General features: G+C 49.1%; 1 protein-coding gene across 2 annotated transcripts in view; it reads right to left on the minus strand.

The window, feature by feature from the left end:
- Positions 1-27,207, minus strand: part of SERPINC1 (serpin family C member 1) — a 192,926-nt gene that overhangs the window by 100,135 nt on the left and 65,584 nt on the right. Inside the window, exon 1 of one of the 2 annotated variants that reach the window (XM_085601563.1) lies at positions 5,780-5,928. The exons of the other annotated variant lie outside the window; for it this stretch is intronic. Within the exon in view, the coding sequence (XP_085457689.1) occupies positions 5,780-5,793 (14 nt within the window). The 5' untranslated portion in view covers positions 5,794-5,928. Of the gene's footprint in view, positions 1-5,779; positions 5,929-27,207 lie in introns of those variants that run through there. 2 annotated transcript variants of the gene reach the window in all.

The following is a 27,207-nucleotide window of genomic DNA, read 5'->3' on the forward strand; positions in this document are numbered from 1 at the left end:
AGCATTTCTCCTTCCTTGCGCCTACTTCAAAAGGGTGACGTTTTCTAAACCCTGTCTACTTCATTTAGTAAATAGGGTTTAGCGTCAGAAACCTCTGGTGGCTGCATGGGAACGCTCATGCACCACCCGTGGTATGCCCCCTTGTTGCTAAGTAATACAAAGCAGCGCTATGCACTGCTTTGTGTTTATTTCACATTATTTCCAGCACTAATCAAGTTTAGCGCTGGGGAGTAAAGTGGAATAAACAATTTTGCGCCGATATGCGTCACAAAACATGGCTTAAAATCTTAGTAAATCTCCCCCGTGTTATAAAATCATGCGCCTTCTGACTTTTTAACATCCTAATAAGTGAGTATCCAGTATTTGACATGTATATATAATAATTTTTAGTGTTATATCTGTGGTAAAACCGGGTCAAAATCCAAATATCAGCATATGATTTTTAGGTGACAAATTTGATATTTTGGGTCACATACAGCCCTTAAAAATTATAAATAGCAACTGCTGTTCCAAAAAATGGTTTTTCACTCTCACAGCTGGTATTTAATTCATTCATGGATGGTGAACAAGAAAACCCTGCAATCCAGTAAACTCCATTGAGCTTTTGTCAGAGATTTTGTAAACACATGGAGTCGGATGGTTGATAAACAATTTTCTTTTTTTTTAAAGGGCATGCTTTGAAATGCAGCCTACTTTTAGGATGCTTGGGGTCACTGGAGAGGGTGGGAGAACGCCTCACATTTATCACTGGTCCGTTCATGGGGTCTGAGTAGAAATACATCTTTCGGAAACCAAGGGGCATATCATCAAGGACCGGCGATAATTATCGCTAAGCGCATTTAGCGCTAGGATAATTATCGCCGGCTAACGTGGAATTTTATCGCTGAGATAGCGTGCTATCAGCAACGCTTATCTCAAAAGCGATAAAATTCCAAGCGCTAACTGCCAAATGTGAGATTATCGCTGGAAATCCAGCGATAATCTCACAAAGTTTGGCGATAGCTTGTTGATAGGGCAGGGCAGACTTAGCCATGATATCCACCTTACATTGGCTATAATGGCTAAGTCAAAGTAAAAGCAGGCATAAGGAAAGTAGCGATAACCAAGGTTAACACTACTTTTCTTATCGCTATGCTTGTTAGCGTGCCCATTGATAATTGGAGAAATGTCGGCTTAGCGACATTTCTCCAGCTATTTTGGGACGGAACGCCCACTTTGCATCTCATTAGAGATGCAAAGGTGGGCGTTACGGGAAAGGGAGCTAATGCAAGGATTCACGCGATAGCGTGACCTTGCTGATAAGGCGATAACATTATCGCCGCTTTTCGTCCGAAGACGGACGCAAAAGCGGCAATAATTTTATATCGCCTCCTTGCTGATATGCCCCCAAGATAGGTCTCTACAAGGCCTATGCTGGTTGGCTACTGCTGCAAAAGTTGCTCTGTAAAGTGCCAAGGAAGAAAGTGCCTCAAGCTAGTGTGGGCAATAGATGCTAAATGCACATTGTGATTTGCTTTTCAGGCAACACCTGGAAACTGGATCAGATCAGAAACCTTCAGTCAACTTGTCAGATAGTAAGAGTTTCACTCAATTAAACTGTAAACGAGCTCTGTGATAGGCAACCACGGTGCTTTCAGTCCAGATTGGCTCAATTGTTTTAAGCATTAATTTTATCGTATTCTACGCTTTCTGTATTTCTCTCTCTCTTCCTTGCTGGTGGTGCTCAAAATCAGATGCATGAATTCAGCAGATGCCTCCTCTAAGACCCTTGCACCACTTACTGAAATGCTCTTCCTCACTTTGTATCTTCTGTCTAAGACCACATTCATAATCGATTTAAAACTTAATTACTGCATTTATTTGTGTAATGCTGGGATTTTGACTTTTAAAATCAAAACATTTTGCAAGCCCCAGGAAAACCTTCGGGTATCGATTGCATTTTACAAATGTGCAAGCTCAAACTGTTTTAGAAGGTAAAGCTGGGAGTGGATGGTCTTGTACATTCTGGGACGGAATGAAAAATGATGAACCGAGAAGAAAGCAAACGGGACCACTGGGGGACTGAGTCTAGGTGAGGATAGAGTGTTTAGCCAGGATTAACTCTAGGCAAAGAATCATCAGTGAAGAGAAGGAGAAACTCTGCCTTATTTGGGTTCAATTTGAGCAGCTCCCCTATTCCATGGTGCTTTCTGGTGTGGTTTCAGATAAACTTCGTCTGCATATTGATGAGTAGAGATGCAGTCTGCTGGTACTATAGACACATGCTGCTCAACATTACGGATGGGCATAAGCCACGTAATTCAGTGAAGCGTAATTATGCAAAATGACACAAAAATTCTGCAAGATTATGCAGAATTACATGAGAAGAGTAATACAGCATTTAGCACGACTATCTTCGCGCAAAACTTCCCCCTCGAATCCACAATGGACGCTTGGATGCATTTTGCGTTAATAAATAGGGCTAAATGCAACAGAACATAATTAGCGACTGTGAGCAGCCACTCGCCTTCACTAAATGTGCAGGTGGGGTAGGGTTTTTGTCCAATTAACATACGGCATTCAGCGCAAGTTTCTTAGTGCAAAATGCGTCCTGCACTAAGTAAAGTCTAGTAAATGTAACAAACTGCAGCCCACTTAGAGCAACATACGGAAGTATACAAAAAAGTGATGGTTGGAATGGTTGAATTCATCTCAGCCACTGGTGATTACTCGGGGCGCGTCCCAGTCCATCATTATTTTGCACATCATGCCACCTCACTTGGGACCAAGCCATATGCAAATCAGCTTTGAGCTTGCTCCAATAGGAAGATTCCAGCCCGAACTGCCAAGCCAGGTCCTCCTTGACACGCAACACAAGCAACCCAAGACCAGTTTAGCCCGGATTGGGACTCTTCAGTTTGGCATAGCTTGGTTACAGTGACACAGTGTGCACAGGGACCACATCGGGGCATACCCATCCCAACTAGGGCATTACACTGGATTTTACAAAATGCTTCAATTAATCTCAGCTTGGCAGTCTCTTGTCAGCATTGTTGTGTGGGCTGATGGGGTAGCTTCATCACCACAGGAGAAAGGCTTGATGTTGGAGTGTAGTTGTAGCACACCAGCAGGGTGTGGAGGGCTGAAGAAGGACCATCAAAGAACCTTGTCTTGGGAGTGACAGGAGTGGAGCTCTCAGGAGTTCCATCTTTAATCATTTTTATAAGAAAACGTGATGCTTGCTGCAAAGTGCTTCAAATGGAATATAAAGGAGTCAGGGGGATGCTTAGACAGGTCTTTATTGCGGAGAAGGTATCTATGATACAGTTGCTTGCAGACTTGATCATATCTTGAAAATGTTGAGCTTTGGATTGTGTGGAATGAGTTATCTTTGTGTATTTGCTATGTTTGCTGGTATTGAGGTCTTTGGAGTGCCAATGCACAGTCTATGGAGTTTCATGTTTTTGTGTAAATGCCACAGTATTGATACCCTGGAGACTTCAAGTAAAGGTCTACAAGCATGTCTCCGTTTGCTGCAAGTGGTGGGTTTTTGATAAGGCAGGTTGAGTATGAGAATTAACATGGTTTGCTAGGACTCTGATTTGCTCAATGTGACTGGTTTCATGATTGAGGATTGCTGAAGAGGCAAGGGGCATGGCAAGATGCTCACACCAGCCTACAGAATCTGCTTTGACATCATTGGGGATTCGCATCATACCACTGCCAATGTTTGCTTTGTTGTGGTACGAAGTGTGCTGAGCAGCGAGGGTCTTCGGCTACGTTGATATGAAGTTTTTCTCATGGATTTGACAATGTTCAAGGAAAGTGCCAATGACCAGCAAGAGGACATACTGATTACCCGTAAATGCAATAGGCAACTTTCTCACTGTGTGGGCTCTGAAAGCTGCAGTAGCTTACAGCTGGATTGGACAGAAGCGGGACACATTTTTGGGTGGTACGGACAGGAGATAGCTTTGACAAAGGTTATCACTATTTCTGGCTTGGCAGAATGACTCTCTGGTCATAAAGACTGGGATTGGCCTCTGCTGGCTCCTTGTTCTTAGGAGTACATTTTGTGGCAGGTGGGGCTATGGAATAAGGATTATCTCATTGTTGGGACTGGGGGCAGGAGCGGCCTTTTTTCTAGCTTTTGGGACTGGGATGACAAGATTGGCTGGTGAAGAGTGACCTTCTTGGTGTCTTGTATAGGGGACTTGCGTCCTGGGACAGGTTAGTTGGGTGTTGGGAGGGAATCCTCCCAGCTGTTGGACTGACGGTGGCTTTATCTGGTTGATGGTTGTTTAAGGTAGGTGTTCCTCTAAGTGTTATGGATTGAAAGAAATGTGAAGGTTAATCTATGGATCAGGAAGCAAAAAGGGGGCACATATCTGACTGTTTCGATGGAAATACTACTGTGGTTACTTGTCAGCACCAAAGTACTCGCTACAGCGCCTGTTTTCTTGCGTTGCCAGCAGTCTGGGCTTTCAGGACGTACACAAGGCACACATTATCAGCCATACCATCCAATGCCTCCTCGCAGAGCATATGCAGGAGGCTGAACCAGACCAGCATCTACCCTGGAGAGTTGTGCAGAAACCAGCCAAGGGGACCTGCTTCCGAGTATCTGCACTGAGGTCACTCTCTGTAGACTTTAGGCATGGAGTAGACTTTAGCATCATGTAAACATGGGCACAGCACAGCCTAGTTACTGAATAACCAGCACCAAGGTTGCTCACAGCCCTGTGTGTATCCAAGCTGCCACTGAAGTAGAGCTTGTGAAATCGAGAGAGCGTCACACAGACAAACAAAACAGCACAGGCAGGGACTGCAGCATGTTCTGCAACACCAAGCTCTTCCAGTACACCTTACGCTCCTGAGGGGTCGGACTAGGACAAAAAATAGGCCCGGCACCAGTTTAGAAGTGGCCCCCATTAGGGAATCAGATAGCTAAAAAAGCGACCCACATTTGCAAATAGGGCAGTTTTGAAACTTTAAGGACACGTTATATAGGTGTATTGCAAGTTTTCCATTTGTGCTTGCTGCAGGCAATGTTTGTGGTAACACCATGGAAATCAACATTAGAAACAAGCCCAGCAGATGATAAAACAGGCTCACAAATAGCCAAAAATCAGCCCACACACTGACCTTTCACACTAGCCAGTCGGGCACTGACGTATTGCCCTATAGGCCAATCCAACCCACACTCCTGGTCTGTAGCACCCACACCTAATATAAAACAAAATGCAATCGCCCTGACAGTCAGAGCTGTTTTAAGGCCTGGGCAAAGTAGGCTTTGGCCCAGGGCCCCAGCCTTTCAGGGGGCCACCTGAAAGAACCAGCTCTGTTCTGCAGGGAGTCTTGTCTTTGTGATCTTGAATAATTCTTAAACAGATTGTTCTAAATACTGTTTTCCTTTAATATATTTCTAATGTGGGTGCTCTGTGAGAGTCTATTACAAACATTTTGAAGAGAAATGTTGTGTTTCTGTTTAATGCAACATCCATCAAAAAGTTTCTTTTAGATCAAAAAAGGACCTCACATATGAGAAATAGGACGGTGTCACAGAGATTATTCGCAGCAATATTACACATCACAATCCCTGAATTTTAGATGTAAATACATTTAAAATTTGGATGGGTGTGCCTGTGCGCTGTCAGTGACCTGGCCAAAGAGTGCATTAAAGAGCTGAAATTAGATTACACATTCAAAGCTATTCCGATCAGGGCCCCCCAAAATACGTTTGGTCCAGGACCCCAAAATCCTTAAGATGTTGCTGCTGACAGTGCAGCTCAATACTGACCTGCAGAGCTCCATTTTATCTCCAGCGAGAGCCAGACACGGTCCTGCGAGTGCGCTTCCCTCCTGACCTGCTTAGCGCGCTTCTATGCAAGCTTTGGGACCTGCAAATGTCTATGCCAGAGCACTCCAAGCTTAATCTGCTGCATTACGGCTATTATGGTAATTTAACCCAAAATGCACCTCCTCCAATTCTGGTCGGCAGCCATCTCTGCCAATGTACTTCATTCCTGACTTGATTGACTTCCCTGCTGTGCTGGGCCAATTTAAAGCTCTGCAGTGTACTTCAGACCGGACCGGCGAAAAACATGCCGAGCATGTTCTGTGAATGATATACACGTACACAGCTCACCCAATGTAACCTGGACCAATCTGACCTGTTAACAGAGCTTAATTTGTAAACAAATAAGTGCCAGGACCCTTGTCAGGAGGCCACTGCAGCTTGCACCACCCATTACCCCTGCCAGTGCTACCAGCGACAGTACCTACACTATTACTAACCATCGCACATCTACAGGTATGTCAATTCTGACTATTACAGGCCCCAAAAGCTACAAGGATGGCTTGGGTGGCAGGTACTAGTCGTTTTTGATCAATATTGAATGATAAAACAACTGTAGCTCTGCTCATCTCTAAATTAGATAAAAATCACCACCATGTGGCAGACTGTAGGAATCCCAGCTTGGGACAGCCCCATTTGTGTTTACATGTTGTATAGGAGGCTGGTTAGCCCTAGGCCCTGTGCCTCTAGTTCCCCTCCCTAGTTCAACACTAGGGCTAGTGTGTGTGATTTTCCATACAGCCTACGGCTGAGGGAACTCTCTTAGGGCAGTAACAAAGTCATACATGACCCAGGGACCGGTTGATTAATACATCGGCTCTATCGAATACCACTGAAATTGAGGGTGCCATAACTGATTTCACCCTCACCACTATACCAAAGCACTATAAAATGGAAATCGAACTGGCGTTCGATGAGAATACATATGCGGAGATACTAAGAACACCGTCGCTCCTAGCTGAAACGGTGGTAAGCCAGACTGTTAAGAACTCTGATGAGTGGGAAGCACTATCAACTAAAAAGAAAGAGCAGATCCGTACCGCTCTCCATGGAGCGTTTACGACTGAATACTTAAAAAGAACTCGGCACCACAAGGACTTGTGGTCACCAATGAACCAAGGCTGTTCCTTAATAACAAAGAATTCAGGATCAACTGGTCAAGCATCGCTTAAAAATGTGCTAAAGACTGGTTGGTGTTAATTATAAATTCGGCCCGACAACTAGCGAATGCACTAATGGTCGAAATACAACAAAGTGAGACCAAGTTAAAGACCACAGTGCATATCACCGTTTACAAAAATAAACTAGAGGAAATAAATAGTGACCACTCGGCATACAGGGAATATCTCACACAATCCAAAATCACCAAATTACAAAAGGATGTGCAGAAGTTCAGCCGGAAAACAGTATATCCCTACACCACTGACGAATACTATGATAAACCTCAACAACAACAGGCCCAAAGATGCCAACAACGCTTTAGACATACCCCCCAGAACTGGACCTTCAGTTCGGGTGAGGATAGAAGTGACAGTAGTAGTGACGAGAGCACCGGCGGACAACACCCCAGAAGGAATCAGAATCCCCAACAACAAATGTTTAACCCACCCATGCACCCCTTTGGATTTTGGCCACAACCGTTCTACCCACCTGGCTTTGGTTTCCAACAAGGCCAGCATCCTTATTTTATTCAGGGGCCAGGGAAGAGCAAGGGGCAGACAAAAAACAAGAAGAACTCCCAGAGTGCAATGGGAGAACGAACCGACTACCAGCGGAGGTGCGGTCACACGGATCAAAGGCAGGGGCGGCACATCAACTATGAACAAAGAAATGACGAATGTCGTGAACCTGAGTGACTATACAATCAACAAAGACGGAGAAGCCGTGCTTGCCAAAGGTTTGGGTTTCGTCCCTACACCAAGAAACGACCCTTTTTCCCTCAACACCAAACTTGCACAGTTCTTCCGGAAAATAAAGCTGAAATATTTCTTTGGCGAGAGACGAGGAGCTGATGATGGAAAATCAAACACAGGTCTACGGAAGAAGTCTACGTTCACTCCACCAACTCAAAACATTTCATGTAATGTCCTTGCGTTTGAACAAGCAGTACTTAAGGAAGTCAAAGCAATTGACTTTAACAACACTAAAGGATTTCAGAACCTGACAAAGGGAGAGAGAACAGCCCTCCAGCAACTAAAAAACAACCATGAGCTGGTAATTAAACAAGCCGATAAGGGTGGAGCTATAGTTCTCATGAATTACACCATGTACAGGGAGGAATGCCTACGCCTCTTATCTGACACTACGAGTTACGAGATACACCAAAATGACCCAACGACATGGATCATGAATAAAATCAAGAGCCTGGTTGATGAGGCGCTGACATGGGATTGGATCACGAAACATGAGGCCGAGTTCCTCATAAACACAGAACCAAGAATACCCAGATTTTATACGCTCTCCAAGATCCATAAAAATAGGACACCACCGCCAGGGAGACCTATTGTGCCGGGCATTGGCTCTGCATTGGAACCCTGATCACAATTTTACAACTGGTTCCTAAGACCCATTGTACAAAAATCCCATCATACCTGAAGGATACGAAGGACATCTTATGCCACCTGAGGGACCTTAAGATCAACACTGAGGAAGACCTGTTCATAACTATGGACATAGAAGCACTCTATACGAGTATTCCCCAGAGACGGACTTTGGAGGTGGTGGAACAAATCCTCCTAAACCAAGATTGGCCTTTTATTACATCGACAGACTTCATTATGGAGTGTGCAGAGTTGGCCCTCACTGAGAACTTTTTCGAGTTTGAGGACAAAGTATACCACAAGGTCAAAGGTACGTCAATGGGCAGCACCTTCGCGCCTAGTATGGCGTGCCTTTACGTCCACCAGTTTGAGGAAGACCACATCTTCAGTGACAATAACCCATTCAACCACCGGATGAAAACATGGAAGCGATATATAGACGACATTTTTGTCATGTGGCATGGTACACCAGAGGAAGCCACTACTTTCATGGAGTGGGTTAACAGCAAAGATATTCAACTCAACTTCACGCACACCATTGAGAAAAACCATGCCATATTTCTCGACCTAGACATCACCTTGACAACAGAAGGGATCTCCACCAAAGTGCACAAAAAACCAACAGACAGGAATAGCCTCCTATTATATGAGAGCTACCATCCAAGGGCACTACGACAGAATCTACCAGTGGGTCAATTTCCAAGAGTGCGGAGGAACTGCTCAGAACTAGAGTCATTCCAAGACCAGGCAGAAGAACTGGAAACTAAACTTCTGGCAAGACATTATCCAGAACGTATGGTCAGGCGAGCTAAGGAAAGGGCAAGAAACAATAACCGAGAAGCCCTGCTGCAATAAAGGAACAATCTGACCGTCTGGTGTGCGTGACCACATACACACCTGCGTCTAACGAAGTCCAGAATATCATAAAAAAGAAATGGGCAATACTCAACAGTGGAACACGACAGTGGGCACCCCCCCCCCCTTTTCGCCTTTAAAAGAAGCAGGAACCTGAGAGACGACCTGGTACACTCTAAAATCACACAGGAGCAAGAGAGTAACCAATCCACCCTATGGAGCCAACCTAAACCAGTTGGCCAGTATCCTTTTGGAAATTGTGTGTGCTGCCATTTGACCATCACCACTAAAGAAGTGGATATTGGCACAAATAACCCCTGGAAACTCAAAAATTTTAGTAACTGCAACACTGAAAACGTGATATATATGCTGACCTGCCCATGCAACCTGAAGTACATTGGTATGACGAAGAGAAAAGTGAAAACACTAATTAATGAACACCGCAGCACAATTCGGTGCAAAAAATCTAATACCAGATTGACTAAACATTTTCTGGAGTCAAATCATACTGAATCAGACCTCAAATGGGTGGTCATGGAGGTTATGAAGAAACAGAAAACAGACATGAGCCAACAACTACATGTCAGAGAACAACACTGGGTGTACCGGTTGCGCTCATGGGACACGGGGCTAAACGATGAAATTCCATGGCTACAACTAGCCCGTTGAGCCAAAAACACATATAGTCTATTAGTAGCTGACCGAATCAGAGGGTCATCTCCTCTATGACAAGCACGACTGATAAAGCCATAGGAACATCTGACTTCACCTCAAACCCCTTGGCCAGATAGGGATATATGCCAACTGATCTGGCTCTATATAGATAAATAAATATAAATCCAAATATAAATATAAACAATCACCACTCTAAAATTAATTCTTTAGTTTATTGGCAACAACTTACTAAATATGAGGCTACCAAGTTATAAATAGGACACCATGTGTCAAGATACAGCCACAACACCTGGCGACCAATATCCTGTGTTGTCTGAGTATGAAACAATACAAGGGACCAAATGGTGCACCTTAACCACCTGTCCGTTGTTTCCTCAACCAACAGATATTTTTCACAGATTACGCTGTGTCCGTCAATAGCTAAAAGGAGGCACCGTTAAACATTTGTTAGGAAACGGGCTGTCTAAATTTACGCGCATGCGCACGCAGTACTCAGACAGAGCCGCTATATACACACGGTCTTGTGTCCCAGCACGCATATCCAAAACCACGCGTTCTCTCATTAACGGGGAGGAGAGCGGTGTAGCGTCGTTAACGCACGCGCAAGTCCGCACCAGAGGCACTTTTTCCTTGATAAAGATTGCATACTCTATTCATGTCCAAAATCAGGCAACCAAGCAGCTTGCAGGCCGTACACCGGATCTCACACAGGCGGCAGCAATTACCTTTCAATTAACGACTAATCAGCCAGCGCGCAGGAGTATAAAAACTCGCTCCTCTCAAACCATTATTCACCGGCAGGGAGGCGAAGCAGACGACTGTAGATGAGACTGCTGGAAGCGCTGAAGATGACAGTAAGAGTATGAATGTCACTGATGAATGAAGAAGCGTATATTCATGCTACATGTGCATTTACTCAACACGAGGTATGCACCTTTATGAATGATTGTATGGATGTTTTTCTTTTTCTCCCCCACATGGGCCAGGATCAAAACAGCTCATGATTCCATGTATCGTTCTCATTTCAGAATTGTCACAGTAGGCCCTTCCACCCTCGACCTCCCATGGAGTAAGTAGGATAGTGTCTTTGGGTAAGCGGCTAGAAAACAGTGTTTTCGTTTTCCAAAGTGTTGACACGTATGACTGACACGTGTTTCACTTCGATACCTCCATGCGCGGCATAAAATACGGTAATGTACGAATAGCATATTGTGAAATTATCAAACGTACACGTCCGGTATATTTGTTCTTTGTTTTGTTTCCTTTTTCCTACAGATACTCTCACATTGTAGTACTGCACTACACGGGGAGTTTTTACCCTCACCCCCGGTCCTATAGTGGTCGTTCCTTCATACACATAGTGTAGAAAGACAGAGCCCATTATACATTCTGGTCCTGACGAATGCTATGTACCCATCAGGGACGCAAAGCAGAAACATGTTGACCATTTCTAATAAGTTGAAGGGATAATGAGTTCCCATATCACGCCCACTTCTTTTAATACCATACATTTGCTCTTTAATTAAATTGCCTGTGGACAAATGTAATGGTTTTTAGATCACTTCTCACCAAATCACGGGCTACCACTTAGTTTTAGAAGTGCATCCCTGTCTTCAGGTGTATGCCCGCCCTCTATAAAAACTGAGTTTTTAGAGGGCGAGGACGGCCTATGATGAAGCATGACACCAGGTGGTGTGCGAGGCCAGTCCTTCACTTTTTGTGAGATGCCCCCGTTGGACTTGCATCTCTAGAGACCCTGTAGGAACCTATAGGAATCCCAACTAGGGACAGCCCCATTTGTGTTTACAGGCTGTCATAGGTGCCAGTGTTGACAATTAAGTGCCGGTGCCGAGCACTTGAAACCACCAGCTCAAATTAAGCAATGGACATATAGCATCAACCCTGTTTCAGCACAGGCATCATCGAAAAGCAATGCCATTACCCCCTCAATCCTGACCTCAATCCCACTGCTATTCAAAGAGTAGCACCCACACTTTAGCTCTGAAAGTGTACCTCATACCTGAGTTTTAGTATATTCTGTTATTCTAACATCAACCTGCACAGAGATTTGCTGGCATAACTCACCCCTGGTTAGGGAGACTACCTCACTCCAAGTCATTACAAACACCGACTCCATCCTCTAGTCCAGAACCTTTCACCTGAAAATCATTGTTTTCAGATGTGTTAGCCTGATTAGGTCAACAGCATCAAAGCAATAGGATCCAGACGAAAGTCCAGGACTGCAAACAGTGTCCCTTCTGACTTAGCAGGAGGTGAGTACCCTAACTCCTGTCCCCAGTACCAAGTGCGGCCCTGGGACTGGGACTTTTAAGCAGACCTTGGCATCTCATTTACTGTCTACCAATATGATAGCCAGGCAGTGACCAAATCAGTTTCACAGTGCCATAATGTAGCAGGTAGTAAGGCAGGGCACCAGTCCAGAATATAGGCAACGGTAAGGAGGGGGTTACTAGGTGTGAAGTAAAATACATGCTTGCAGGCAACATTGCAAATTTGCAAGAGGAGATGTTTTGGAAACCATATGAATAGATAAGAAGGGAAGTAGATGTAATCTCTATACTTAATGCTTGTTATATTATTATCGTACATATTTCTATCAACACACGTTTCTCTCTTTACATAGAGAAGATACATGTGCATATTTCTCCGATGCCTTTTGTTTAGGTTAGCATTATACAAACAACATATAGCTCTCTACATACGGATATTCCAAATTACTACAAATTCGGCCGTGTGGGAGACCCTGCTTACGAAGTGTACTCCTGTCTGCTAGTTGCCGTACTACCTGGTATTACATTACAAAACAGCACAAATTTAGGAGGCATTGCAAAGTACAACTAGAGTGCTTAAGCGTTATTTGTACTCTTAATGATACCTCAATAGCCAAATATTTTTCTTCAACAAATGAATAAGCTTCTCATAGCCTCAGCACTTAGATCATCCTCTCAGAGCTGACACAAGTTTCGCTTTATTGTTTTCCCAAAGCCTGATGATGTGAAATGTGTGATCAATATGTGTGCTACTTAATACCAGCCTGTGCCTGCAGGTACCCCCCTCTCCCTTGGGCATTCTTTTTTGTGGAGTGAGACTTACTGTACATCATAAGAGTTTCATTCATAACAGAGAGAGAAAGACAACAAGCATTGAAAATGCAATACGTCTCGTGGCTTTGGCAGAGTTTTATATATAGCGAGAACTTGACCCGAATCCAATCCGGTATCAGAGCGCTTTACATAGCACCAGTTACGTTACATGAGGACACACATTCATTTTTTGTTAGGCACGGGGAGATGAAGTGATTTGCCCAGAATCAGAGGAAATTCAGCGTCATTACCGAGACTCGAAACCAGTTCCCCAGGTCCGAGGTCGAGCGCCCTAGCCGTTAGGCCAACTCCTCTCCCCATGATTAAGTTAAAGCCATTTGCTTTGCTAATGGTATTGTATAGCAAAGCAAATGGCCTTAAATTAATAAAAGGCGAGACCTAGTGCATTTTTAATGCTTGTTTTACTGGCAATGTTAGTATTTCCCACCCTTTAGCTGCCATAGCCCGGCATTCTCATAGGCTGAAAGCCTCCCAGGATAGTGCAATTGTTGTGAGCGTGTTAGGTGTGAGAAAGTATAGGTGTTGGGGAGTGATGGTGCGGAGAGAGTGCTGGGTGCCAAAGCACTTGAATGTTGTGAAAGTGTTGGAGGCCCAGAAGTGCTTTACTGGTGGTTTGAGAGCCAGGTGTGACAGCGTTGGGACTGAGTGCTCAGCACACCATGAAACATGACATGCAGCTCACACTCAGGTTGTCTTTCACCTGCACCGCCCCTGCCAGGCGATGTTGGTGTGCGAGTGCACCTTTGATTCTGTACTCGTGATTGTTTTGGGAGGCTTAGTTAGACCTTTTACCCCAGCACACACATACACACGTACACTTCTTCACCCAGCCAGCTCGGGTAGAAGGCTGAAATTGAGTATTTACTACAAAGAGTGACGGATGTGCCTAGAGGTCAGGTTGGGATGAGGGGTTAATGGACACGGGGGTCCTACGTGCATTTTAGTCATCAGTGGCTGTGCCTGCTACTTCTACAACCTAGAACTGGTGGGGGCGGAGGAGAGCGTCACTTGTGAATGAAAGTGTATTGCATCTACCCTTTTGTTATTGTACAAATGGCGCCAACCTATTATTTCTTGGGTGTAGCAGCCTGTAGTGCCCGGCGTCGTGAAGGAATGCCGCAGGGGGCCACTCGGCGGTCGGCGCCTTAGTGGCCCCAGGGCCCCGGGGCCCCGGTCACCCCTCCCCACCCCCTCCCTTCGGGGGGGGCGGGGACACAGACTGGAGCCCCCCTCCGTTGGTTGGCAGGGCCGGAAGTGACGCGCAATGCGTGTCATTTCCGGGCCCAGGAGTGAGGGGGAGGCTATTTAGCCTTCCCCCACCCTCACTGGCGACCTCTTTTGTCGCCCACCTCGCCTTCCTTGCAGCATCGGTCCGTCGCCCGCGCCTCCTCGTGCTCCGCCGGCCCCCACGGCTCTGTGATCGTCGTCGCCTCCACGCTTCTTGTCTGGTGAGTCTTGCAGCACCCACTCCGCCCCGGCCCTGTCCCTGGGCAGTACCAGGTCGACGGGGCCCTGTGGCGAGGATCGCCACGGGCGGAGGGGATGCAAGATGGGGGGCTGGGGAGGCGGTGTTGGGCTAAAGAGCGCGATGTTGTGATTTCGCCCGGACCGTTGCGGGGTTTGGGGAGTGCAGGCCGTGCAGGGGGCAGTTTCCGTGCCATGGTTTGGCGGTTTCGGCATCTGGTGTCGATTATGGAGCGCTATGATGGCCTGCCTACTCCTGGGCGTCGGGGCCCCTGGGGCGAGCACCGGGTTGCATCCTTCGCCGGTGCCTAGTAGGATCCTGGGGCGTGCAATGTGTGGCGCTCTCTGGGTGTCGAGCTTCGAACCGCGAGCTCACTTCCACATCCCGGGAGTCGGGGCAGACCACGTAATCTTCCGGTGTAGGAACGGTCGAGTAGATACGGCCCTGCTGCAATTCCTTCGGGTCCGTGCCCGCCAGATACTGAACGGTGATAATGAATCCGATTGCGATCACTGAGGCACAGGTCCTCAAACACAATCGGTCTGATTTGTTGTAGTGCTTCTAAAGTGGCTGAAATAGCACAGAAGGGAGATCGTTGAGATAGAGACCCGAAAGTCCCGTGTTCGATTCCCGGGTCAAACTTGAAAACACGATTATAGAATTATCAATTTTCGTTTTCTCGGGGCCGCGTTTGCATTCTGGTCCCCCTGTTTAAAGATGTAGCTTTCATACGTTAGGCTGCTACTGTGCGGAGGGCCGTGGCTCATGTTCTCAATCGGGGGGGCGGGGTCTTCAAATCTCGCGACCGCATCATCGTGCCTTGTAGGAGAAAGTTTGTGGTCGGATGGTTGGTTTTCGACTTTGGGCCGGGAAACCAGGGTGCGAACCTAGAGGTCGACTCCACATCCTGGGTTACTGGGTGAATCACTTAATCTCCCCGGGCGCGTTTGCAACCGGTGCTCATTTAAAGCGCCGCCATTTCTGTCGCGCGGTTCAGACCTGCTTTGGAGGCGTAAGGTAACCGTTGCTCATGCAAAACGCCGTCGAACCGTTGCGCAGTACACACCTGCATTACATTAATATTGTAACCGTTTTGCAGTCACAGTGCTGTCGTACCTTCGCGAGATACAAACTTTCGTCAATTTAAATAATAAGTGGGGGGGGGGGGAGGCACTCACGCGGCACCCCCCCTCCCCCCCCCCACTCGGGGTAGACTGCACAGCATGTGGTTCTGGGCGAGTCGCTTACATTTAGTAAATGTTTGTTGGCGGGCTTCAAAGCATTCAAAGCACCGTCTTTTCTGGCACTGGGCGAATGGGTGTGTAAAAGCGCTGTCATACACTCGCGCTGTACACAGCTACATTAATTTGATATCGCAACGGACGCTCAAGTGTAGCGCCGTCACACCTTTCGCGCTATTCCAACCCACATGAAATTAACCAAGAGCTATAGCTCGTTGGTAAGTCTGGTGCCTACGGTTGTAAATGGTCTCACAGGACAGGGGCACGAGTCCAGGGAACGCGGTCAAAGTGTCATAAGGTGGCGAAATTGCTAAACCAGCGCTCGCGTCTAGCACTCCCATTACCTTGGGTTTATCCCAACGCTACATAGGAGGCGCCTTGCGGCGGGGGCAGCATGATAGAGGTGGGCACCGCTGCATCTGGCCGGGGGGGGCGATGGCTAAATGGACAACCTGAACTTCAGTGGTGTGGCGCAGGCGCGCACCAGTTGCCGGGGTTGGGGGGGGGGGTAGAGGCGAGCGAGGTGTGCATTGTAAGAAGTGATATATGACCACCCGTTGGGCTCTCGTCTCTGTGCTCCAGATCTCCCCCCCCCCCCCACTTCTTCTTTGATGTTCAGTCGTGCATGTTTCTGGTTGCCTAGTTCTTGTGTTTACGCTGGTTTCTCTTTCAGTACGCACCGTCCGAATTCGTGGACTGGAGGATTATTAAGTGGCTGCAGAGAAACGCGAGCCAAACGCGCTCCCTATTCGGCTCTTTGACGGGAGTAAGTACGGGCAGGTGGGGAAGGGGGTTCCGTCCGGAGTAGCATGACACTCAGGAGCAAGGAAGCTGCCGAAAAAGGGGGCGAACAGGAGGTTAATTCTCTCTCTTTCCCCTTGCAGAATAGAAAGCGCAACCGAAAAAGATGGACAGCCAAGGATCATCCCCCCCGCTTTTCACACCAGGGACACAGGTTGAGGAGTCCGTGCCGGGAACTTCGGAAGAAGCCCGGATTGCCACCTTCTTGGAGTTGACAAAGACCAAGGGTTTAGCTTGGGCAACTGAACTATTGAAAGCCAGTAACCCCCCAGACTCTGGGATATCCAGTGATGTCCCGTCCGCAGATAGGGATGTGGGAGAGGACGCAGGCCCGTCGTGGTCGAAAAGAATTCGCCGCCCCACGAGCAAGGACTTTCCGGCCGAGCAACCGCCGGCACGAATTAGAGCGGCTCCCCTTCACAGGGCCACAATGACCCCCCAGGCGGCCGTTGGCTTGGGGACGGGGCCGCTCAACGCACTCCCTGGCCCATCCCAGGCGACATTTGCGTCAGCAGAGGATCTGGGTAAGCTTTCAGAGACTTTAAAAGACTTCATGGCGGAGGTCAGATCTGGTCTGTTGCTTGCCAGGCCACCCCTAGGGGTCGGCCCGTCCGCCCCACCGCCACCGAGTGTAACCCCAGGGTCAGGGGGCTTCACGCAGGTCCGGGGCCAGCAGCCGGCTGTGGTGGAACCCCCGCCGCAGCCCTCCCCCCCGATAGCTGCAGTGGCGGAGGCCACGGCGAGTACCCTCAACCCCGCAGTGGTGGTTCCCCCGGTGGTACCCATGCCGGCCCTGACGCTAGTGGTCGCGCCCAAGCCGCTAGTTACCACGGCCCCGCTAGTGTCGGGCCGCTGCTCACTAGCGTGGATGGTCCCTTTAGTGGCCAAGGAGGGGATTTGGCGCAGGGAATTTATCGATATCTTCACCCTTCTCATGCATGGGGCAGAGGGGGTAGATACTAGAAGGATGGGCAACAAGGAGGAGGACAAGAGGGTGCGGTACCAGGTATATCCTGCAAAGAACATTGGGACCTGGGGCCAGGCCTTTGCCATCTTTGCAGCAGTAATAGTGGAGAAATTCCCAGATGAAGGGCCAGGTCTCTTCCACTATGCAAGCGTGATTACAGAAGAGGCTGCTAAGAGTGGGGTCATGGGCTGGTACCACTACGATTGTGACTTCCGCAGACAGAGAGCGATCTGCCCAGACCTCGAGTGGGACCAGTTGGAGGTCCGGTTATGGGTAAAACACATGGGCTAGTATACAGAGGGGTCAACGACAAAGTCAGGTACAGAGAGTGGCGTAAAGAACAAGGAAGATAAACAGGAGGGGAAATGGCAGGGCAGGAAGTCCTTTCGGGGCGGTCGTGGGGGGGGTCACAAGCCTGGCTTTCGGGCACGGTCCTCCGGAACTTGCAGGCTCTTCAATGCAGGGTCCTGCTCGTGGGGCAAAGCATGCAGTTTCTCACACAATTGCAGTATGTGCGGGGCCCCCCATGCCGCCACCGCATGCTCCAAGCGCGACACTCCTGACAAGCCCTCCACAAGCAAGTAGCCCAGGGTGGGTACTCCCACCTGCGCATTGGCCCCCTGCGAACACATCTGCCAGCGCGCATGACCTTGCCCCTCACGATCTCTTGAAAGGCCCCTCCCCCATCAGCGTAAAGAACCTCCTCACCGCCCTCCGCGGATACAACAGCAGTGAGGGGTCCCTCATTGCAGAGGGTTTCATAGACGGTTTCCGCATACCTTATCAAGGACCCTTAGTAAGCAGGGATGCGGAGAACCAGAGATCAGCTAGGGACCACCCGGAGATAGTGCGGGCTAAAATAGCGAAGGAGGTGTCTTTGGGCAGGGTGGCGGGCCCATTTACCTCCCCCCCACTGCCCCACTTTGTGATTTCTCCCTTGGGGGTGGTACCAAAGAAGGAGCCTGGGGCTTTTCGACTTATTCACAACCTATCACACCCAGAGGGGGACTCCGTGAATTCCTGGCTTGACGAAGGGAGATGCTCAGTGTCTTACTGCTCTCTGGACTTGGCAGTTGACATGATCAGGAGGGCAGGGAAGGGAGCCTGGTTGGCCAAGTCAGATATCGAATTGGCCTTCAGGCTGCTGCCAGTACACCCTGATAGCCAACACCTTCTGGGCTTCAAGTGGGGGGACGAAGTCTTTTACGACAGGTGTATGCCCATGGGTTGCTCGGTGTCATGTGCGTACTTTGAGGCGTTCAGCTCCTTCCTACAGTGGGCCTTAACAAGCAGGTATGGCATTGAGGGAGTGACCCACTACCTGGATGATTTCCTGTTCATTGGGGGAGCTGACTCGCAAGATTGCGCAAGGGCGCTGCAATGTTTCAAGGAATTGGCAGGACACTTGGGCGTGCCGTTAGCTCCTGGTAAGACCGAGGGTCCGGCGCAGGTCTTGGTATTCTTGGGCATCGAGTTGGACACGGTGAAGGGCGAGTCCCGACTCCCTGCAGATAAGGTACAGGCCTTGCGTCAGGAGATTCACGATCTACTGGGTAGGGACAAGGCTACGCTGGGTGAAATCCAACGCCTGCTAGGGACACTGAATTTTGCGGTAAAGGTCATACCCATGGGGAGGGTCTTTGCCCGCCGGTTAGCCAGGGCCACTGCGGGGATACAGAAGAAACACCACTGGGTCAAGCTGGGGTCAGGGTTGAAACAGGATCTGGTTGTGTGGGGCGAATTCCTAGCCTGCTTTAATGGGACGGTAATTTGGAAGCAGCCTTGGGTGGACAGTCAGGAGCTTTGTCTTTTCACGGATGCCTCAGGCAGGGAAGGTTTCGGGGCTATCCTGGGGGAGGAATGGTGCGCTCAGGGATGGCCCAATGTTTGGCGCAGGCGCAAGGTCATCAAAAACGTTACTGTTCTTGAGCTCTTCCCCATCGTTGTCGCACTACACCTATGGCCTGCGGCGTTGTCGGACAGAAAGGTCATATTCTGGTCTGACAACATGGCGGTCGTCCAGGCAATCAACAACCAGTCCGCCAGGTGCCGGCTGGTGCTGTGCTTACTAAGGGAGTTGGTCTGGGCCTGCCTGCCCATCAATGTAGAGTTTAAAGCCAGGCACATTGAGGGTGTTCAAAATGTGGCAGCTGGCGCTCTTTCTCGTTTTCAGTGGCTCCGATTCAGGGAGGCCTGGCCGCGGGCGAGAGCGCAGATGACCCCATTCCCGGACCATCTATGGAGGATCCTGCAGTGGGACTGAGCCTGAAGGCGATGGGAGAGAGAGCTCTGGCCCCAGGTACCAGGAAGCGTTACAGTGCCCACTTGGCAACATTCAGAGCAACGTCTGTGGCGCTGGGTACTGCAGGGGCCGCTTTGGGGACCCAAGTCCGAGCATTTCTGGTGTGGGCTAGGGGACAAGGGAAAAGCCGGTCATGGGTAGGCAGTCACTTGGCGGCCGTAAGCCACGACTCCAGGTTGTCCGGCGGGGCGGATCCCACTAACTCCTTTCCCATCCGGGCCGCCTTGAAGGGTTGGGCTAGGGAGGAGCCCAGGGTCCCTGACAGTCGAGCTCCCATCGATTTCGAAATTCTGAAAGGCATGCTAGGGGTCCTCGAGCTAGTTACCTATTCTCCTTACTAGGCCACGCTGTTTTCAGCTACATTCTGTTTAGCCTTTTTCGGGGCCTTTAGAGTCAGCTAGCTAGTGGCTAGGTCCAAGGTCGACTGTTCAGGGGATGCGCTGGCGATTTCTGATGTGTCTATCTCCGAATCCTTGACCATTCACTTACGTAGGTCCAAAACTGATCGGGCGGGGGATCAGGGTGGTTCTTCAGCCCCTAGGTGACCCCAGGTTCTGCCCAGTACAATGGGTAAAGGCGTTTTTGGAGTGGCCCTGGTTATCTTCTGTTGCATTCGAACGGTACCCCCGTGACTAGATACCAATTTGAGCAGGTGATCAGGGCCAGTCTAGCCAAGGCGGGGCTCGCCCAGCCAGACTAAAGGTACTCCAGCCACTCCTTCCGCATTGGCGCAGCCACCGCCGCTCACCGGGCGGGTTTAGAGGCCGCACAGGTGAAGAAATTAGGGCGTTGGGAATCTGATTGTTATAAGAGATATGTTCGCCCGTGAGGCTGGCTTTAATTAATCGTGTGTTTTGCAGTGGTTATAGTGTGTATCGTTGGAATCACCCTTTCTGATTAAAATAACTTTGTGTGCACACCATGTCTCCTCTTTATTAGGACGAGTGGTGTGGGTGATCGGGCATTCATTTGTCGCCCGGGCTGCCCAATGGGCGTCGCACCGGAATTGGATGCGGCACTTCTCACAGACTCAAGTGGAATGGATGGGGGTGCCGGGAATGAGATGGTTCGAACTAAGGAACAAGATCGAACAGAGACTAAGAGCACACGGATCCACCTCGCCCCACCTGTTGGTGATTCACCTTGGGGGGAATGACCTCATTACCCTAGGGAGACGTTGTAGGAAGGTGGATATCTGACTATGGTTACCCCCAACTTTTTGCCTAGTGTCTAGCTGGTTTTTCGACTTAGTTGGCCTGAGATCCTGCCATTCAGGGTCTCAGGCTGTCTGCTCTCTCTTTAAAATGGACTCCATGTACCCTAGGTACATAACCAATTGGTAAGGATCACCTTATTGGACCCTGTACAGTGTACCCTAGGTACCCAGGGCATAGGTGTACCCTAGGCCTACCAGGGGCTGCAGCATGTATTATGCCACCCCTGGCCTGGCCTTCCATTTTGACACAACTGGCTGATCACTCAGCTGGGGCAAGGTCGTGTAATCACCCCTTGCTTAGGTGTAGTATTCCTATACCTAACTTACATATAGACACATGTGTACCTATCAGTCACTCCTATGGCAGGCCTTAACAATCCTGGAGGCAGAGTGCTTGGTAACATGTGAGATGGTGCTCTAGCATGAGCTGAGCCTGTCTGCAGCTTTCGGAACCAAGTCCTTATAGCTGTTCTATGATATAGCCTACCATATACTCTTAAAGTGCCTTATAATCTTAGACGGTTATGGTAACTATGGTTTGGCTTTATCGAAACATGTCGTGTAAGGTGTCTAACACTGTGGAATAATACCCCCATACCATTTCTGGACATGAGGATATTATTCCCCCCTTCTAGAGGGAAAGACATGTTAAAATCATACTTCACTGTTAGCCTCTGACCAAAGCCTCAGCATCACAAAATGGATGCTGCTGCCACGACACAAGTCTGACCTCCTGCAGCTGGGAGTGATCCCAGCCAGGGAGGCCTGGACAATAGGTTTCCTGCTTGGGGAGGTGCTAGCACCTCCCCAGACAGCCTTTAGTGTATTGGGGCCGGGTGGGCTGAAAGGAATGAGACATGCCTGAGGCACACAAGGTGTTCCTTGCATAGTCCAGTTCAAACCGGCGCTGGGGCACTCCAGCCCCAGCTCTGGCGCGAAACTGGACAAAGGGAAGTGGGTGTAACCACCCCCTCCCAGGTCCCACCCATAAGGCGTGACCTAGCAGGTATCCCAGCCCCCCAGATTAGTATAAGAGTGGGAGTTGGGCCTCAAGACTTTAGATTATCCTGAACCTGCAAACTTGAACAGAAACTTTGGACCTTCGACATTCGACGAAAGAAGAAGACTGAAGAATCTCCCTTGTGGCCAAGGAGTGGCTACCCTGTGCAAACAGGCACCATCAAGAGACTACCCTTTGCTTTGCCCACGTTCTACGAGGAACCGACTGCAGAGCCCGACCAGAGCCTTGACTTCCAGACTTCTCCGACCCTGATCCACATCCACAGCAGAGCTGAGATCCGTGGAGGCGACGAGCGACGTGGGACCGGCTACCTGGGAAAAGTGGCTAGTATCTTCAAGCGCAGCTTCGGAGGCACCCTCGAAGTTGTGCATCGGGGATTGAGAAGCCCCACCCCCAAGCACCATCTGCACCGAAGATCAGCCCCCCACACTCAACGAGTCCTGCGTGGGGCCCTTCAGCATTTTCCTGCTTGCCGCGTCTGTCCGGTTGCTTGCCCGCTGGCTAGTGGCCTTTGTGACGACGCATCCCGTAATCTTCACCGCTGGTTTGGCTCCTCCAGACTGGCTCCTGCTTCTTTGAAAAAGAGAAGCACCCCAGACCTTCCTGGTCTGCACCAGAAGCAAGTCCTTCATTCTGCGTGGGTTCCGCTTGCCAAGGCTTGGTGAGTCCTAGTCCAACTTCGACGCCGCCGACAGCAAGAGCCTTCGTGGGACAGCTCGCCTCCTGGTCCTGGTCGTCCTCGACGCTTCCTGGTCCTCCTGGCTGCAGCGACAAGCTTCACCTTCACCTGCAAATCTTCACGACATCGTCTGGTTCCTTCCTGGTTCCACGTGGTCACTGGCTAGTGACCTTGACTCTGTCCCCTCTGCTTGCAGGTCTCCTCTCTTCTTGATCCCAGCCTTGGGATCCACCGGACACTCTTCACTGACTGCCTGTCAGCATCTTTCTTCAGGCATCCATAGGAGTCGACGACGAAACCCGACGCAACTTCACCCCTATGCACCCGCAGCCTGTGGGCTAGGTAACTTGGGTACTCCGGTGCTCATCAGGATAGTGACTATCCTAGTGTCTAAGTTTCAAGTCTCAACTTCCTAGCTACTCCGGAAGTGTCCTAAATCTATCTATTTCTAAACTGTACTATTGCTAGTGACTTTTACGCAGTACGCGTGAGTGTTTCCACTCTGCATACGAATCCCGTGGGCCTCCCACTTCCTAACCTTTGGTAGTATAGTGTAGCCCCAGCGATTCCCTAGGCCTAGGCCTATCCTATTTCCGTGACAGTGGTCCTTATACCACTTACTTAGTATATGGTTTGCGTGGCCCCTAGGGCCTAACTGTATTACTTACCTGTGTGACTTACTGTATGCATAAATAAGACTGTGTTGTACTTACCTCTAATCTCATAAAGAGTGCTGAGGGTTTGCTGAGAATAAATACACTTTATTTTATATATATATCTGTTGTGGTGTCCTTTCATTTGGTATTCAAGGGATTATATATGGTATCACAGCTGGGTTCACATGCCATTCAGAGTTTAGCCTAAGACTGCTCTTGTCCATGCTACCACTAGGATAGCTGGTCTATAAGGTTGACTTTACAACCAATCACCATAAGAGTATTTGGACTGATATAAGGTGTACACTATAACTAGTGACATCATACATCAGGCCAACTTCTCACATTGGTGAGCAGCGGTTGGGATCTGAGCTTGCTGTTGTAATACCATTGTAATCTTAAGATACTAAATTGAAAGATCACACAGATATTGTCTAGGTACATATAACATAGTTTATAATACTTAAGTCCTACTGGACTTAGTAGTTGTAGGTTGAAGGGAATAACACACCCTGACTACAACTACTAGAGAGGTTTAGTAGAAACAACTAGTGTAGGTAGGTGCACACACCACACCCTCACTAGATCATGTCTCTGAGAGGAGATCAAGGAGATGCTCTCTCAGGAGGGGCAGGTCTGCAGAAGACCCCCTCTAGATATGATACCTTAACATTCCAGGAGATGAGACATTTGTGTACCTCCAGAGGAATAAAACAGGGTGCAAACCCTACCCTCCTTCAGTTAATACAACTCCTAGAGGAGTATGATACTCTTAGGGCCTCTCAGGCAGGTACCCTAGGTACAGAGGAGGGTCTACCCACCACAGAGGAGTCAGATGGGGCTTCAGAGGAAGAGGTAGACAGCCAGGGCCAAGTAGGAAGACTTAGCCAGGCTAACCTAAGTTTACATGGGAGTTTGCATGGGGTCCCCCCATACAGACCCACAAGTAGGCTTACACAGAGAAGCAGGAGGGACAGATCCCCTTCAAGGGAATCCATCCACTCCCATGTCTCTAGCATCTCTAATGCTTCCTCTCACAGGGGAATGACTTCACCTGAGAGAAAGGAGCATGCAGCCAGAATGAGGGAAGCTAATCTGAGGATTCAGAGGGAAGAACTTGCCCTTGCCAAGGAGAAGCTTGCTTTGGCTAGAGAGCAAAAGTTAAGTGGGTTAGAACCCACTGGTGGCAGCAACATTCCTAGAGATAGGGATAGGTCTTATGACCATAGAAACCTAAGCAAGATAGTCCCCCCATATCAGAATGGGGATGACATCCACAAGTGGATGACTGCTTTGGAGAGGGCCTGCAAAGTACAGCAGGTACCCCAGAGTCAGTGGGCAGCTATCTTGTGGCTCTCCTTTTCTGACAAAGGTAGAGACAAGCTCCTCACAGTCAGTGATGAGGATGCAAACAATTACAAAGTCCTGAAGAGTGCGCTGATAGATGGGTTTGGCTTAACCACTGAGCAATATAGGTTGTTGTTCAGAGACACCCAGAAGACACAGACACAGGACTGGTCTGATTTTGTGGATTGTGCCACTAAGGCTTTGGAAGGTTGGTTAAATGGCAGCAAGGTGCAGGACTATACAGGATTGTACAACTTGATTATGAGGGAGCAGATCCTTAGTAATTGTCAGAACCAGCTTCTCCATCAACACCTGGTAGACTCAGATTTGACCTCTCCCCAAGAATTGGGAAAGAGGGCAGATAAATGGGTCAGGACCAGGATTAGGCCTAAAAATCAGGGTGGTGACCAAAAGAAAGATACCACCAAGCCTCAAGAGAAGGGTGGGGATAAAGCAAAAGAGAAATCTTCCTCAGGGCCCCAAAACTCCACACAGGGTGGTGGGTCCCAAGCTCCCTCCCCTACCACAGTTAAAAAGCCTTACTGCCATGAGTGTAAAACTCCTGGGCATTGGAAAACTGACAGCAGTTGCCCAAGGGCTAAAAACAAAACTGTTCCTCCAACTACTCCTGTCACACCACCTATTACTGTCAGCAGTAATCCCCCAGGTGGTGGGAGTGCCCCCAAAAATTTGGTTGGGCTTTCTTGGGGAACACAGGGGGATCCTGGCTTAGCCAATTCCCCTACAGCAGCTACTCTTGTCTGTGATGGTGGCATGGGGTTTGCCAACTTCACTGCCTGTCCCAACACTTTGGGTAGGTACAGACAGGAGCCCTACATCAATGGTAGAAAAGCTGAGGCCTACAGAGACACTGGAGCTAGCATCACTATGGTGGCCCATAGGCTAGTTCCCTCTGAGCAGCTTTTGCCTGGTTTCTCATACCAGGTGACTAACATTGATGGCAAACAGAACAGTCATCCCATGGCAGAGGTATGTCTCAGCTGGGGAGGTGTCACTGGCCCTAAAAGGGTGGCAGTGTCTCCAACCTTGCCTGTGGACTGCTTACTGGGGAATGACTTAGAACTCTCAGCTTGGGCTGGAGTTGAACAAGACACCCATTCCAAAATGGTAGGCCTTTCAAAAAAGGGTAGTGGGGTTGTGCCAGCCACAACCCCTGTCCAAGTAGATTTCCTCCCTGAAAAGGTTGGAAGGGCAGTGGTAGCCACAGCCCAGGCACAGACAGACTTCCCTGTAGAGATTGGCAGAGCTGTGACAGTCACAGCTCAAACACAAACTGGGTGCCTTCCTGAAAAGGTTGGCAAGGCTGTAATGGTCTCATCCCATACTCAGACTGACATAGGTGTAGTGAAGCCTGAAACGATGGATCACTCCACACAAACAGAGAGTAGTGGGGAGGAAGAAAAGTCTCCCTCTCCCCAGACATTAGGAAAAGGTCAGCCTCCTCAGGGATCTGACCTCACCCCTTGTGAAGGAACTGCCCCAGAGGTAGCCAGGCCTGGCCTGGCAGAGCCTCTGATGTCAGTGGCCCCTTCCAAGGTGGGACCCAGTCTGGTGCAGGTAGCCTGCCTCTCTCTACCCTGCCTCAGTCAGCCCAGGGCTGCAGAGGTCAGGGAGGCCAGTGGACCCCAAGAGGGCCCCTGTCCACAAGAACCCCCCCATCAAAAGAATGAGGATTGCCTGGCTAGTAGCCCTAGCCAGGTGATGGGTAAAAACATTCCTGAGGGATCCCCTTTACAGGTAGTTAGGGACCTCCCCCAGAGGGATTCTGTTGGGCACAGGCAAACATGGGACCTTAGGGCCCCAAACCTGACCTGTCCCTCCAGTAAGCCCACAAAAGGGACCCAGCCTCCAGCTTTAGGTAGCCAGAGGCTGACCCTGAGAGCACAGTGCAACTCAGTTAAAAAAAGAAAGGCATCCATGGTGGAGGATGATTGGAGGAAGCTGAGGCCTCACTTTGAGGACACTCACTTCAGTACTCCATCTCAACACCAGCCTTTTACTTTGCAAAGACACACCCAAGGTAGAGATTCCCTATGGTGGAGACCCTATGATACCTTTAGGATGAGGGATTGCTTAGTGGACCATGAGACAGGGGGTAACCATGCCAGTGCTGGTTCTTCCTTATATGGCCACTTAGGCAATAGAGGCTTACCTTGTCAAGGCCAGCCTTATCTCCTTTCGTTTGGGGGGGGGGTTGTGTAGGAAGGTGGATATCTGACTATGGTTACCCCCAACTTTTTGCCTAGTGTCTAGCTGGTTTTTCGACTTAGTTGGCCTGAGATCCTGCCACTCAGGGTCTCAGGCTGTCTGCTCTCTCTTTAAAATGGACTCCATGTACCCTAGGTACATAACCAATTGGTAAGGATCACCTTATTGGACCCTGTACAGTGTACCCTAGGTACCCAGGGCATAGGTGTACCCTAGGCCTACCAGGGGCTGCAGCATGTATTATGCCACCCC

This window comes from Triturus cristatus, chromosome 4_2, assembly GCF_964204655.1.
Source record: "Triturus cristatus chromosome 4_2, aTriCri1.1, whole genome shotgun sequence".
Classification (NCBI taxonomy): Eukaryota; Metazoa; Chordata; class Amphibia; order Caudata; family Salamandridae; genus Triturus; species Triturus cristatus.